Source organism: Chenopodium album, chromosome 9 (assembly GCF_948465745.1).
Source record: "Chenopodium album chromosome 9, dcCheAlbu1.1, whole genome shotgun sequence".
NCBI classification, from domain to species: domain Eukaryota; kingdom Viridiplantae; phylum Streptophyta; class Magnoliopsida; order Caryophyllales; family Amaranthaceae; genus Chenopodium; species Chenopodium album.
In genome coordinates this window covers 2832974-2849837 of record NC_137842.1, presented here as the reverse complement: position 1 = coordinate 2849837, position 16864 = coordinate 2832974, and the positions used below count along the sequence as shown (strand labels likewise).

Below are 16864 nucleotides of genomic sequence, written 5' to 3'. Positions count from 1 at the left end.
GTTTCTCCATTGATTTCACTTGATTCTTAGTGAAGTTAGCTTAAGATTCCAGTGCATATTTGTGTACTATTACAGAGAACAAGCCCTTAGTGTTACAATTCCTTTAGTACTCCGATTACTCTATTAATTCATATTTTATTTAAGTCAATCTATAAACCGGTCAGATTGTAACACATAAATAAAAATTAAAAAAAAAGGAAAAAAAAAGGCATCAACCAAAAATATCTAACGTGCGGCTGCTCTTTAAACCCTCAGGGTTTAACTCCAACCCCTCTTTCTCATTCCTCCAAAATCCCCATTTCCCCTAAAACCCTAATTCCTCCATTTAGGGTTTCTCTACTTTCTCTCTCTTCGACCAAAAATGGCGACTTCTATGCTTCTCAGAAGGCAATTCTCGCCTTCTTCTGCATCATCTCGCCGTGCTATTGCCGCCTTCTCCACCCTCTTCAACTCGACCCACCCACTGACGGTATCTCCAGCTTCAGCGGTCAACAATGGTGGTTTTCTGGGCAGTATCGTCGATTCTACCTCAGTTTCTAAACCTAGCTTTGAAGGTGCTAGGAGTATGTACTCGCGATCCGGTCGTCTGGAGTTTCGAGCGCCTTTTGCGTCGCAGGCGGCGGGTTTCGCAGTCGCTGATTACTCGGATGATGATAAGGTGAGAGCTGGTGGTTCGAGTGATGAAGGTCTAGAGATTTCTAAGCTTGGAATTCATCCTGAGGTCATTTCTTGTTTGGCTAAGAGAGGAATCACTAAGCTCTTTCCGATTCAGGTATTGTTTTTAATTGCAATCTTTGTCATTTATTTGATGTATGATCATTATGTTTGCCTGATTTATTGGTATTTTAAATACTGGACATAAAATTTATTTTTCTATTTTATGTTGAGAATCGATCAAGGATTTTATTGGGTGTATCTTATTGATCAGGGTTAATTAGATTTAATAACATGCTGTACGGCCTGTACCCCTAGTTTGGTTAATCTAGCTAATAGTGTCCATACTGTCCAATTTGGCATACACACACTGACACACGATTAGTGGAGACGAAGTGTGTTATAAAGGTCCGGCCTTTATCATTACTTGGGATACAATGTATGCAGGTGTTTTATGAGAAGAATCTTAATAGGGTATTAGAATTTTAACTCTTATGTTTATGGACTCCCAGTTCAACATTTGTAGTTAGGATGCCTTAATTTTTACTTTTTTTTTTTACTAAGCTAGGGTACTAGGGTAGCTATTGCTTCCCTTGAAACTTCGACAATTGGGCTTAATATTAGCAATTTGTTTGTTCTAATTTTTCATGGTATAAACAAAATGTGAAATGAAGGTCTTTTTCCTTGAGGTTACCTTATTTCCGGTTAATTTCTATATTTATTAGGTGGTGAATTCATGGGAGAGATTTTTGTTTGTTCTTATATTGTAATTTGTCAATGTTATTGTCAAGTTGTACTTTTCATGAGAAATAATGTTGTTTCATAAGTCTATTTCTCTAAGGGACCAAGGTTGCTAATGGATGTTACCATGTCAAGTAATTATAAACTTCTTATTTTGAAGTCTAAGTGGGTTTAAAGCAAGGTGAGGCTGATTTTTAAAATTTTTGTTTCTATTGGTGCAGAAAGCTGTTCTTGAACCTGCAATGCAGGGTCGTGACATGATTGGCCGTGCCAGAACAGGGACAGGGAAGACCCTTGCTTTTGGGATTCCAATCTTGGATAAAATTACAAGCCATAATGCGAAACATGGGTATGCTTACTTCTGTAGCTCCAGGAATAAGAACTCTTATTATCTAGTTCTACAGTGGACCATTTTCATGATTTATTTATTGATATGTGTCTTGTTTCTGTACTGATTAGTCCATTCCCATTGCTGCCAAATCTGATTATATGTTTGCTTTTGCAGGGCTGGGAGAGAACCTTTGGCCTTGGTTTTGGCCCCCACTAGAGAACTTGCACGGCAGGTTGAGAAGGAGTTCCATGAGTCTTCAAGGCTAGAAACTCTGTGTGTATATGGGGGTACACCAATTGGTCGTCAAATGAGTGATCTTAGCCGTGGTGTTGATGTAGTTGCTGGTACACCTGGCCGGATTATTGATTTGCTAAAGAGAGGAGCATTAGATCTGTCTCGCGTTCAGTTTGTTGTACTGGATGAAGCTGATCAAATGCTTAATGTTGGATTTGAGGAAGATGTGGAGGTTATATTAGAGAAGCTGCCACAAAATCGCCAAACTTTGATGTTCTCTGCCACCATGCCAAATTGGATCCTGAAGTTGACTAGGAAGTATTTGAAAAATCCATTGACGGTTGATCTTGTAAGACTGAAATCATTGATTTCACTATTTGCTTATGCTTTGATATAGAATTGGGTTATTTGTCTCAGATTGATGAAGAATCGATTTTGGAATGTGCAAGCTATTATAGTTTCTGTAGTATCCTACCACCCCAACAAGGTTTAAAAAAAAAAGGGAAGGGGGTGGGGGGTGGGGTGGGGGGAAGGGCCTTCTATTAATAATAGTGTATGGGAAGCAAAGAAGGCAAAACTAGCCTTTCTTCTGTGTTATCTATCACCCAGGGCTCAGTGTTGTCTGTTGTTTGGTTAGATGTCAATAAACCTCTTCTTCTTAATCACTTTTGAGCCTTTTTCTGTTGCTCTTCTTTTGTAGGTTGGTGATTCAGATCAGAAGCTGGCAGATGGAATCTCTTTGCATTCTGTAGTAGTGGAACATCGCACGAAAGCAGGTGTCATTGGACCTCTTGTAACGGTAAATTTATAACTTTTTATCTCCTCTGTTCATGGTCACATAGTATTTCTATACACAGATTTTCCTGTTAATGTATTTACTGAGCTCTGCATTACTTGCAGGAACATGCAAATGGAGGGAAATGCATTGTTTTCACTCAAACAAAACGTGATGCTGACAATTTGTCTAATGCACTGGGAAGAAAAAATTACAAAGCTGAACCTTTACACGGGGATATTTCTCAAAATATGAGGGAGAGAACGCTCAAGCGGTTTAGAGATGGGGACATCAACATTTTGGTTGCCACTGATGTGGCTGCTCGTGGTCTTGACATACCAAATGTTGACTTGGTAATTACATTTTAAATCCCTTCCCTTTAATTAAAAATTTCGGTACTGCTGTTTTGTAGCTTTGAGTTTGTTTATTGTGTATAGTTCATAAAATTGTAGTTCTGTATATGGAGAATTTTTTTTTTTAACTGGTTGCATTTACTTTGATACCTGTGAGAAATTGTTCTTGTGCTTTCGTTTGCTTATTTACTTTTCTCCATAAAATTGTTCTGTAATTCATAAATTATTTTTTTGCTTGTCTGCTTCCTCTGTTGTGTGTGTGTGTGTGTGTGTGTGTGTGTGTGTGTGTGTATGGCTTGTCGCTTGTTCCTAGACTGGTTCTTCCTAAAAGTTATATTAACAAAAAAAATTACACAGTATGCTTTTTATAATATTAACTCTTGGTTTTGATGCGTTTATCAAATAACAGTGCTGAGGCTATTATTACAAAGAATCTTTGTCTTGTGCTTAACTGCTTATTCAATGCCTTTATTGATTCATCTGAATCTTTGGTTAACAAGGGAGAAGGCTGAAGAGTGGAGAACTTGTCTCAGTTTGTTTTGGGAAATTAAATAGATTAATTGCTGGTTAGGCTTTGTTGTGTCAACCTTTCATATGTGATTAGTTGTGTTCTAATTTCTGTATTATGGGAAATCAGTAAGTGGTGCTGTGAGTGGAAACTAGCACAAATACACTGAGGGACGAGTGAGGAGTATTTGTTTGTATGGAATCATTTTCCCTCTTGTCATCCACTGCTCTTCATCTCTGTGTGCGACTGTGTGCTACCTCTTTTTTTTTTATATAAAGTATTGTGCCAATATTTGCATTTTGCTGTAACCAATCATGTTAATTCAAAAGTATGTGAATCTGTTCAGTCTTGTGAAGTAAATATTGATGGTTAGCTTGATTGTGTTTTCTATGTTGCTTGCAAGTTCAGTTCTTGAAAAAGGTTATGTTCTTGGCTGTCAGTTTCATTCAATGTTGGAAGTATATGTATTTTATACCAATTATTTGGCTGAAATATATCCTGAACATTTTCCTAATTTCTCATATGTATTTTTTGTTACAGATTATACATTATGAACTCCCTAACAATTCTGAGAGTTTCGTTCATCGGTCCGGTCGAACAGGTCGTGCTGGCAAAAAAGGAATTGCTATTCTCATGTATACAATGGATCAGTCAAGGGCTGTTAAGGGTATCGAGCGTGATGTTGGATGCAAATTTAAAGAGGTTAATTTCTTTCTAGTGTTATTTGCTATGTCTTCAAGTATATGTATATCATGATTTTTTTGCCTAGTATATAAATAAATGGCTTATCGAGTTCCCTGCTGTTTAATTAATTATTTTTTGGGGCGGTTGTATAGTCATTGCATATTTGTAAATTTTGCCGTAATTACACATATAAGGCTGTGTACAATTCCATCCTACTCTTGCTAGTGTGTGATCTTTTTAGAGGAGTTGGTGTAATGTTGACATTATTATTGTTGGTTGTTGTTGACTTGGGGTTCCATGTCTGTTTATTTCTCCTCGCCTCTGTTCCAATTACCTTTTTTGGAGGTGCCTGATTGGCTCATGAGCTGATAACTTTATATATCTAGTTTTGTTTTTTTCTTTTCCATCTGCTCCTATCTTGGGTAGTTTTGTGTTAATTATGGGCTGGAAAACAGGCTAAGAACATGCTTACAAGCTATGGCCACAGTAGTTTACATCAAACTTGCAAGGATATTGCTTCCTGCTTCAATTCAAAATGAAACTCCTAAAAATTTAGTACAGATGCAAATTGTATGCAGTCAAGATGATATTCCTTGTAGGCATGCTAGTTGATTGAGTGATCTTTTTGTTAGTTTTGCCCGCAATATACTCTTGCATCTAGGCTAAATTACTGACTTGTTTTTCTTTATCAGCTTTCTGCAGTTGCGACTGATGGTGCAGAATTGGACATGAACATGGGTGGTGGAGGTCGATTTGGGAACTCTGGCTTCAGTCGTTCTGGAGGATATGGAAGCAGTTCTCGTTCTGGTGGTTATGGCGGAGATTCCTATTCAGGACGTTCTGGTGGTTATGGACGTTCTGGCGGATCCAGGGAATCTGGTTCAGGTGGTTTTGGTTCTTATGGAGGTTCTAGGTCAGGTGGTGGTGGTGGATATGGTGGTTCAGGCAGCTCTGATAGTTTTGGTAGGTCTGGTTTTAGTAAACCCAGTGGCGGTGGATTCGGTGACATGGGGAGAAGAGACAAATCCGGGGGTTTCGGCAGTTTTGGTTCAGGACGTTCTAATCAGAGCAGTGGAGGGTTTGGTAATGCTAATTCTAGTCGATTTGGCAGCTTTGGGGATGATAAATTTTAAGACGGCAGCCTGTTTTGGCTGGGCGAACAATTTTTGAGCAGGTTGGTGTTTTACCTCTATGCATAATGTTAGTATTTTTGCTGCTGCTTGTATTTTAAATCTTTTAAGAGCTGGCTATTCATCTATCATCACTATGTGAAAAGACTGCATTTCTCCTTCCATTTCTTCTCTCATCCCTTAGTAAGGGAAAAAGAGGAATTCAAGTCTCTCATAAGTCATAATCTATATCTATTACTAAGACAAGATCAATCATTGATGGATTTCAAAAAAACTTAATAAATTTGTACAATGCTCGGGACTAACCTTATTCATTACAGAGAAAGGGAAAACGGTTGACTTGTACCCTGTTTGATTTTGTACTTGTTACACAGCTGTTCATATTTTTCAACATGTTATTGCATTCACCGTTATCCTTCTTTCTAGATGTTTTCCTACTGCTACATCCTGTGGCATCTCCCCACTTTTGGGATTAAGGCTTTGATTGATTGATTGATTGATATACATCCTGTGGCATCTGCGAGTCCAAGTCTAATAATAATTTGTACCTCTGCCAGGGATCCCAAACCTCTATGGTTGCTGGAGTGGATTTGGGTTTACCTGGATTAGACTTGGAGCTCATTTTTCTACAGGCGTGCAGGTGGGTGAGCAAATTTGCTGCCTACCTGAAGCCAGTAGGATGGCTCTCACCTCCAGTTTTAGCCTTTCAAATCCCTGTTTGTGGTTCAACTGGGTCACATTCCATATATGTTCCCAGTTGTTCTTCATGCTACTTTATGTTTTTAAAAGGTCAATGCATCATTCAGGTAATGCCGGGTGATGTTTTTGCTTATTTCCATGTTAGAAGCTAATAAATATGCTTGTAATATTTTGATAAATTTTGTTGATTTAATTAAAATCTAAGGGTGTGTTTGGCATCGTTTTTTGTTTTTAGTTTTATGTTTTTTTAAAACCAAAAACAGGAAACAAGAAAAAGGTGTGTTCACTTTTTTGTTGTCAGTTTTCAAAATTATCATGATTTTACTAAGTTTGACTAATTTTTAATTCATTATATGACATAAATCATATGGTTCTAAAAAACAAAAAACATAAAACCATAGTGATGCCAAACGAACCCTAAAATTGTTGTTTTATGTTGGAGTTGTGTTGAATCATGCATATTTTCGTAAGATCAATTAGACCAACTTCAGGTTCTTAGTTTAATTCTTTTGCAGCTGCAGGCAAGGATATTTGATTGCTATATGGAAACGAACATGAGTAGCATTTTCTGGAACAATTATGGAGTGTGGATCAATTAATTCAGATAGTTAATCGAAGTCATGATGATAATCATACAAGTGGTCTTGGTGAAAAATATAGTTTTTTCTTTATGAACGTAATACCTTGTTTGTAGTATATAACCAGTTAGAGTAGGCACTACCTAATTATTTATGCTTAAGACTATTCTGGGATCTTGGCTCTGTCCTTATATAAGTAAATAAGGTATTTTGAAGAGCTTGTATGCCATTCAATTATACGTTTATTTGTTTTTTGTTTCAAAGTTTTGGTGATGTACAGTACGTTGTCCTCCGAGGAACCTTATAAACGATCTTACCCCGCTACCCACAAATAAAGAGTTGAACTCTAGATCTTTTGTGGGCTTTTTTTCAAAATTGTTTCACTCCTAATATCATTTCTTAGGAAGTAGTTTGAATAATTTTTTAGCTCGATTGATATGTTAACCTAATATGTGAAGTTTTAATTCCGTAAGGGTTCCTGAGAGTTAATCCTTTCATCTTTTGGGGCCAATTAGTGATTTTGTTGGCCTTGTTGAGTGGCTAATTTGCACGTAACACTTGATTACTGGGACTATAGAACTTAGATATATTCGAGTGGAGAATTAAATCTTAGCTTATATGAGCAGATAGCAAGATAAGACTTCTAATCAGAGATTTGTTTAGAACTTTAGATGATAAAATAATTGTAGATATCAATCATATCATATGATTGTTATATTTAAAAAAAAAAAATGGTCATGATTCACTAATCATATAAAAACCTTGATCCTTTTTACAACTTGAACAAGTAATGACACAACTAATTGAAGTCCAATTCAAGGTATGCTTAGAAATAATTAGAGCTACTCAACTAGTAACTTCTAAAAAGTTTGGATAAAGGACATATAAGGGTCTGTTCTCATACGTTTATTTTCAGTTCAGTTTAGCTCCTTCCTTCTCTTATAAAATATTCAGTTCAGTACAGTTCAGTTTATGAGAACAGGCCTTGTTCATATACTTTATGTAAATCGAATAAATTTAAATGATTACCGTTTAGATAGATACACACATTTGGCTATTAACATGTTGTAAGCTTACTTTATACTATCTTCGTTTTTTATTAGTTGACACGTTTTAACTTTAGCACTATTCATACTCTTCCCTTTGACCGTGTTTTGTGATTTATACGTAATGAAAAATATAGTCATGTGGGGTCTTGTTAGATTCGTCACGATATATATTTTTAAAATATCAACTTTTTATAATTTTTTATAAACGGTAATTAAAGATATTAAAGGTTGAAGTTGTGTATTGGCAAACGTGACTAAAGAAACGTGTCAACTAAAATAAAACGGAGAAAGTATGAGGTAAAAGCGAATTCAAGATTATTGTATTAAACTAGTAAAGCAATGTCAATTCAATGCATGTCTCATTTTATACTCCGTAATTTATTTTGACTTTCTTCTTATAAAATGGTGGAGCACGTGTCATCTATGTCTTTTATCAGACTCATATCTATACTATATACTAAAGTAATCACCAGAGTTATCCCTTAAGTACACATGTCACATTCACAACAAAAACCAAATATTTTTTAGCTTTTTTTTAAATTTCTTTTTTTCCCTTAAAAAATAACATGATAAAAAAAAATTTAATGAAAAAAAACTTACAATAATTTATAAAATATTTTAAATAATGTATCTAACATGAGAATTTTAAGGATAGACATGATATGAATTCAAATTCAAAAATAAAAAATGTTACATATAAGCCATTTCATTTAAACTAACTCCATTTTAATTGAATTTTATTAATTAATTTATTTATTTTTATTTTCAAGTCTTATTATTATAAATCCGTGCATTTGCACGGGGATAAAACTAGTATGATACTAGTTTCGTCTCTTATTTTTATACCTATTTCTCTCCATTTTGTGACTAATAAATACTAGAAATATGCATATAAATAAGGGACAGAGGGACTGAGGGAGTACAAGATTTTTCCGTTACCTTATATTATTATACCCTTGAAAAATGATTTATAAAAAGGAAAATTGTGAAGTGTTTTTGGAGGAGAGAGAAAGCTAAGGAGAGAAATAGACAAGAAGAAGGGGGCAGTTGGGATTTAGAATAAGTGTGAAAGTTACTAAACATGAGACCAACAATCAAATTTAATGCCTTTTTATGTATGCTAGTAACACTTTTTGTATATACTTTGTATTTATTTTTATCATATTATATGAATCACTCACTATTTATATTTGCATTTTTATGAAATGATGAGGCTTATCATAACCCCCTTCCCTCCTCCTCGTCACGTCCTTTTTATTTCCCTTCTCCCAATAACTTCAGAATTCCACGCCTTCATTTTTTTTTTTTTTTTTTTTTTGGCCACTCTTAATTTTTTCCTTTAATTTTTTGTCTTTTTCTTGGCCTTTTATTGCAGTCAACTTGGATTATTGTCTCTATATTCTTTAACCATTTTATTAAATTTTTTACCCTTTTATTCAAAACTCCCAAAACATACCCTTCCTCTTAATTCTAACCTTCTCTTTCTACTATTCATGTGATCCATCTCTTTCACTTACTCTTGCACAATTTTCCATTTTCATTCTAAATTTTACTATTTTCATAAATATTTGCACCTTATTTATTACTTATATTCTCTCTTTATAAGAGCAAACAACAACCACTACTACTACTACTTAGGTTTTTTTTAGTTACAATATATTGTTGCATTGCATTTTATTTTCTACACAAAGTGAGTGAGCTAGAAGAAGAATTATGATGGGTTTTAATGAAGTTGCTAACCAAGATCTTAGCTTAGGAGATCCTTTCAAAGGCGGTCGTAAGCTTCGACCACTCGTTCCTAGGCCTTTTCTCTCATCTCCTACTCCTAATCACAATGTTAACACCACTTGTTTAACGGGTTTTCATCATAACCCTTCTAATCATCACCTTCTCTCCTTAAACACCACCACCACTCGCCACCAACACCACTTTGGTAAGCATTTCGTACATAATATTTAGTCATGTCGATACTGTAACTTTTAACTAGTAACGTTACATGTTTAACTTTGTACATAATATTCAGTCATGTTGATACTGTTACTTTTAAATACGTATTATATTATGTAGCGTTACAAGTATAAGAATTTTAATATAATTTGTTTCACGTGATCAGAAGAAGGTAAGGAGGCTGTGGGAACACACCAAGTCATGGTGAGTTCAAGGTGGAACCCAACGCCGGAGCAGCTAAGGGCGTTGGAGGAGTTGTATAGGCGTGGCACTCGAACGCCTTCGGCCGAGCAAATTCAACACATCACCGCACAACTTCGTCGTTATGGTAAGATAGAGGGCAAGAATGTATTCTACTGGTTTCAAAATCATAAGGCCCGGGAACGCCAAAAACGACGTCGTCAACTTCAACTTCCTATTCAACCACCTTCTGGTATAATAATATAATAGTGTACCTTGCTAATTAAGTTGGTTCATTTTTATGTTGTATAACTTTTAAGTCATTTATCTATTTATTAAATTTATATTTATATTTAATTTCCTAATTATGATTTTGTTGATTTTATTTGTTTTAAAAAAATAATAAGGAAACAAGATAGGTTTTGAAGGTGAGCACAAGAGTTGCAAATGGGCACAATCATCTACAAACAAGGTGTGAATCCCAATTTTCAACTTTTCTTTTTTCTTTAACTACCTTTTTTTTTTTTTTTTTTTTTTGAAAATATTTCCTTATTCAATGAGTAATCCCCTTTATGAATCTTCCCTCCCAAAAAGAAGAATATACTCTTGTAAAATTTTTGCTATAGTCAAACTTCTAACCCACTAAATTAGTTAGTAGATTCACAATAAATTAAAATTAATTAAAATTAAAATGTACTTGGTATAAAGTTTTAAGCTTTTACTCATTACTACTAGTAGAAAATTAAAATGTACTTGGTATAAAGTTTTAAGCTTTTACTCATTACTACTAGTAGAAAACAATTTATAATAATTGGTGATTAAGTATCTTTTATATACGTGTACGTGTTATATAATGTTTAATTTCTTCAAATTTCATAATTAAAGTGATGGTAACATATTTTTAGCCAGTCTATCCATTACAATTATGTCATAATAATAATGTGCATGGTACATATTTTTAGCCATGTCCTAGGATAGATGATAATCCATTATTTGATGATTAGATAATCATTATGATTCATGTAATTAAAAACTTGTGCGACCTTATATTGTATGATTAAGAAATAAATAAAATTAAAAATAAAAAATAAAAAAAAATTTGTGGAATGATAGAGAAAAAGCAAAATTTGTTGGGAAATGAAAAGAATCAAAAAGCTGCCTTCCTTCTTTCTGTCGGGGGACCTTTGCATGCCTTTTCCTTTTCTTCTTTCAATTCCTTCTGATTGTGTTTTTGTGTTTTCTGTTTTCAACTCCCATCTTTTTTTCAATTTCAATTTCAATTTTCACCCACATATTATAATTAAAATTAAATCAAAACCCTACCTTTTTCATGATTTTTTACCTACTTAATTGACTCAATTACCCTCACTTTTTAAGCATGTGAAGGGAAAAAGGCTATCCTAGGGTTAAATTCAGTGTTTTTTCTTATTTGTAAGTTTTTAATTTTGTCAACAACAATAACTCGTACAACATGTTCACAGTATTTATTGACTTGTTTTGGTGTGTGCTTTCACATCTTATAACACTCCACACGGACGGAATTTATCTTATCTCGTTAGGTACCTCTTGTATACAACGAGTGTATAATGTATTACTTATATCATATCTATACATTTAGTTATAACTTTATAACTCATCTCGCACACATACAATAAGTGCAAATGATAGTTTTTTAATAAGTGTACACTTTGACTTTTTTCATTATTTACATAATTGTTTTGACTTGATTAATCTACTATTGGTTTAAAAACAAATATTGTATTATATAATAAATTGTTAGATTCGTTATAATGTATACTTTGGTAATATCAATTTTTCTATAGTTTTACAAGCATATAATTAGATAAATTAATGGTCAAAGTCGTATCTCCACATGCGTGTTTAGTTAAACCGTAACATCTATTAAAACACAAAGAGAGTACAAACTTTTATTTGATTTGGAATGAAAAAATTTATGGAGTACAAATTAAACTTGTTAAATTAAATATATATGGCTGATTTTATATTTATATAGAATTGTATAATTGTATATTATGATTACTGAATTATTATATTTTGCATGGTGAGCAGGATGAATCTGATCCACCAATACAAATATCAGAAGAAGCAGCAGCCCTAACAAAATCAGATACCACGACAAATCCTTTTTCATCTGATGGTTGGATCCAATTCCATGATTTCCAACATAATCATGCTACCAATAATAATTCTAATAATTTCAATATTATTTCAAGTGAAAAAAATTTATTATTTGCAGGAGAAAGGAATTCCACGTGGCAAACTACTACTACACCTACTCATAATAACAATAATAATAATAATAATAATAATAATAATATTATGATGGTCCAACCCTCGTCTTGTTCTTGTTGTTTCCCTTCTTCTGTTCCGTTTTCTCTCTCCTCTAAACATAATTATTTACCATCCTTTATTACTTCTAAAGATCGTAATTTTGGTGAAAGACCGCCATCGTCTCCTACCCTACAACTCTTCCCGGTTGTAAGAGACAACAACAACGACGATGGTGATGGTGATGGTGATGGGGATGAGGATGAGGATGAGGATGAGAATGAGAATGTTGAGAATAATTCGTGTCTTACAACGACTAATAACAATGATCATGAGAAAGGTGGTAGTAGTAATAGTAGTAGCATTCATCATATGCCTAAGTTGTTGGTGTGTAACAATAACAATCCTTTTCCTTATTATCAGTTTCTTTAAATGAGACTGTTTTTTTTTTAATTTATTAGAGTAAATGTATTTAGGTTTCTATTTATAGTAGTTTATTTACTTATTGTTAAACTGTGGGAAAGTCACGTGATTGACTTCATTTTGGAGTGACAATTTTCAGATGCCTTTTTGTAGTAAGTGATGTTTTATAGTAGTAGTATCATAAATATTGAGTATGACTGATTTATAACTACTTTTAGTATTAATCTATTTTTAGTTTTCAAAGTATGATAGTGTTATGTTGATTGATTGATGTTAAGATATCACAGAAAGACACAATCTTATAATGTTGGTATAGGGAAATGGAGAATTTCCTTGTAATGCACTTGGACAATGTTACATTTATATACTATGCCTTTTATTTTATTTTATTTTATTATATTTATTGTTGAGGTATAAAATTTAAAATGCAATATTGATTGGTATAGTATATAATCAAATACAACAATGGACTGTTGCCCTAATAGATTTATGGGTTTATGTGGTATTAAGGGGAATTGAAATGGACAACATACAAAGTAAGGACTAAGGAGTACTTAACTTTTAGGGTATGAATTATAAAAACTACACGTAAGTGTACTTACGCGTGCACATGGTATATCCAGTATTATTTTTATACGTATATTTAAATAATTAGAACAGATGAAATGAACAAATGCGTGTGTGTGTTTTTTTTAAAATAACTTAAATATGATAAAATTGAGTGTATAATGAAAATTATCTTTTAACTTTGATGTGACTTATTACAAGAATACATTATACACAATACTTCACTAGCTATTTAAAACATACAACTATACATACCAGTATAAAATCTGGGAGGGTTACCTTAGCTTCTACGGAGTAAAATAGATATTCTTCAACCCAAGGTTGCAAAAAATTCAAGATTATCATACTTCCTCTGTGATAGATATTTATCTAAAGTGAACAGTTTTGAAGTTTTACACTATTCACCCACTTCACTTTGACTAATATTAATTTATACATAAGAAGAAAAAAATTCTTCTTAGAGTCTTGTATTTATTGAAATCGTCTTAGTAAAAATAGTTATTAATTAATATTCATTTGTTATAATGTTTCTACTAAGCATGTATGTCAATGTCAATGGAATTAGGGCTTGTTCACTTCAGCTTAATTTCAGTTAAGTTCATTTCAGTTCAGCTCGAATCAGTTCAGTTTTTAATTTCCTTCTCTCATAAAATATTCAGTTCAATTCAGTTTAGCTCCAATCATTTCAATTCAGCTCACCTCTAAACAAACCCTTAGCTTAGAGATTGGTAAACATGTGTGATGATGTACAATACCTAGGTCAATGAGTCTAGTTGACCCCGTTTTATATTTCATATAAAAGAAATCCATTGAAAATAGAGTGAAAATTACAAGGGATCTCACTTGATAGGGAAGAAAATCAAATCTCGCTCTTTTACCGGCTTGAAAAAAATTCACCAACCTCCAACCATTAGACTAACTTTAATTGATTCTTTGCCTAACTATAATAACCCTAAATTACACGTGAACAATGTTACTCCACATGTCATAAGATAGTCACGTATATATGTAGTACTACAAAGTATGGATGAAATAAGAATTGAAATCTAGAAAAAAACAAAGGAAGATAGAAATGGAGAGAAGATGAAAGAGATGGGTCTGGTCGCCTAAGTTGACGAGTCATATTTAATAGGGTTTACATTCTCAGGACCCTAATAACTTACCTATACTACTCGTAGCTTTATTTAGGAGAGAGAAAATCTGAAAATTAAAAAAAGAGAATGTAAGAAAAGATAGAAAATCCATAAATAATTATTTTTAATTTTCCAAGACAAAAAAATCAAATTTGAGGGGTGTATTTGTATTTGTATTTGTAATTGTAATTGTAATTGTCATGTGTATGACTTGTTATCAAGTGATGTTGACGTATGATTACAAAAGGAAACTCCAGAGTTTGAGATTTTTGTTACTTGCAATTATATTATATTATTGCATTTGCATGCATGTCTCAACTTTCATGCTCGCCCAAAAGTCATCTAAATCATTCTTATCAAAAAAAAAAAAAAAAAAAAGTCATCTAAATCATCTAAGCTAAGCTTCTACATTCTACTTTTTACTTGCTTGTTTCTTCTTTATAGGTTTTCATCATTCTATTTGCATGTCAATGTAGGAGACTTTTTTTAAATTTGTACTACTATCTCTGTTTCGTAATAATCGCAATGATAGGTCTTGTACAAAGTTTTATAAATTTTATAGGATAGACAATATAGGATGAATTTGTGGATATATATTTACTTGTTAGGAGGATAGAGAAATAATAAAATAATAATAGATTTTACCGTTTAATTTAGTTTTTTGGTTGTAATTTTCGTTTTATTCATTGCTTTAGAGAAAGGAATAAGGTAGCTAATCGCTTAGCCAACTTGGGAGTGGTGCTTGAAGAGAGGATTGTTTATTTCGATTCACCTCCGATCAAAATAAAAAATCTTCATTTGGAGGGGTGACCACTTAGCTTCCAGGCTCCGTTTATTCTATTTGGGTTCTTCCCTCACTTGCATTAAAAAATATTTTAAATCGAATGTAAAAGAAAAGTGTTGCGATAATTATGAAATAGAGAAAGTGTTGCGATAATTATGAAATAGAGAGAGTACAATAGTAGACACATTATTATTCTTTCATTGTTCTACGACATTTTTAGGCATGGGGTTGTATTGACGTGCTTTGATAGTGTACAACTGTACATAGTACATACTTCGTATTTGTAAGTGGATTAGGCTTAGGCTAGACACAATCCATTCTGGTCCTGAAAGAGGCCATGCTTACTAAATGGATAGGGTCCGATTTATGCACGATGTCATAGGCTACAATCTGCTTATATATGTATTAGTTGGTCGGTCTTGTATGGACCCGGTCTACAATAAATTATTGTAAACCTAAAATTTGACACTTTCAAATAATATAATCACATTCTAGATGATATAATCACATTTTTAGATGATATAATTATCTTTTTGTGAGACATATTTTGAATTATATAATCTCATAGTAAATCATTTAATGAGATTATATAATTATCTTTAGGATGATAAAATTTAAAAATCATCTTTTGAATAATGTAATTTACATGATAAATTCACTTTTTGAGTGATATATTTACATAATAGTTTGAGGATGATATAATCACTTTTGTAGTAATATAATCACATTTCGTATGATATAATCACATTCGTATGGTATACTAGAAGGTTGGGTCTACAATAAGTTATTGTAAACTGGGTCTATTATATTCTTTACATATATGTATTATTTATTTTTATTAGAAATAGTGGGCCCTTTTTTAATATTATGTTGGATTTTTAGAATTACATACTTCGTAATTTCGTATATATGTTCCGACTCATATACCTAATACCTTTTGACATGGGTGGGAACATAGGGGACCGATTATAGCTTGCTTGGTACCACCCCTAATTAATGTTCAATATATATTTTTTTTATAAAATTTAAGATAGCAATAATATTTTATACGAAATACGGAGTATATTAATTTTGAAAATAAGTTAATTTCAAATGAAAGTGTTTCTCATGTCATGTCGAGACAAGAGTGGGCTTAGTCCATCTCTAGGAGCCCAAATTCCAATTAGCCATGCTGATCCAACCAAGGACCAATCGTGTTATATACTTCGTAGTATTTACAAGTAAGAAAATGTAACCAATAGGTGTACCTATGTCCTATGACCATAACGCATGCAATTGTTATTAGGCAAAAGCTAATGAGCGCCCCGGGGCGTTAGATAAGAGAATTAAAGTGCAAATATTAGACTAAAATTAACATTAATTACACCGAACGACGCGTGATTTTGTCATGAATTCCTAACTTAATACCATTTTAACCAATATAATTTATCCTTAACTAACGCCCCGGGGCGCTCGTTAGCAAGATCGTATTGGTACTATTGTATGAGTTCATACTACCATGTCTTAAAAGTTAGACTCATTTACTAGTATTAGTGTATTCATGTTATTGAAGTTTTCTAAAAATAAGCTCAATATATACGATTTGCAATCTCAAAAAAACTAAAATAATTAACGTAGTTAATTTATCAAAAAAATAAGAATTAAAAAAAAAAATTACTTTTAATTTACAGGTCAACATACACTGCACGCTAACCTCGTATCAGTCAGCGCATTCCAACAAAAATATTGCCTTTGATATAACATCCATCCTTTATTATGAAGTTAAAAGTAACATACACTTGTTTTTTTTATCATCTCGTAGACAA

At 32.8% G+C, this 16864-nt stretch overlaps 2 protein-coding genes across 4 annotated transcripts; both read left to right on the top strand.

Annotated features, from left to right (window-relative positions):
* Positions 1-212: 212 nt before the first annotated feature.
* On the top strand, positions 213-6946 carry LOC145558247 (DEAD-box ATP-dependent RNA helicase 53, mitochondrial-like). 3 transcript variants are annotated; one of them, XR_014092404.1, is made up of 9 exons: positions 213-772; positions 1617-1744; positions 1901-2309; positions 2661-2759; positions 2861-3088; positions 4137-4298; positions 4973-5454; positions 5968-6216; positions 6625-6946. XR_014092404.1 is itself a non-coding variant. In XM_081619418.1 (8 exons), exons 1-7 carry the CDS (start codon positions 362-364, stop codon positions 5411-5413), a joined length of 1878 nt encoding a protein of 625 aa, XP_081475544.1. In that variant the 5' UTR covers positions 213-361; the 3' UTR covers positions 5414-5454; positions 6609-6946. The 3 variants fall into 3 exon arrangements, 2 of the variants coding, with proteins under 2 accessions (XP_081475544.1, XP_081475543.1); XM_081619418.1 differs by lacking the exon at positions 5968-6216 and having other exon boundaries at positions 6609-6946; XM_081619417.1 differs by lacking the exon at positions 5968-6216 and having other exon boundaries at positions 216-772.
* A 2107-nt stretch (positions 6947-9053) lies between these two features.
* LOC145559382 (uncharacterized) lies at positions 9054-12864 on the top strand. The gene is made up of 4 exons (XM_081620805.1): positions 9054-9669; positions 9850-10116; positions 10271-10335; positions 11934-12864. Exons 1-4 carry the CDS (start codon positions 9450-9452, stop codon positions 12582-12584), a joined length of 1203 nt encoding a protein of 400 aa, XP_081476931.1. The 5' UTR covers positions 9054-9449; the 3' UTR covers positions 12585-12864.
* The last annotated feature ends 4000 nt before the right edge of the window (positions 12865-16864 follow it).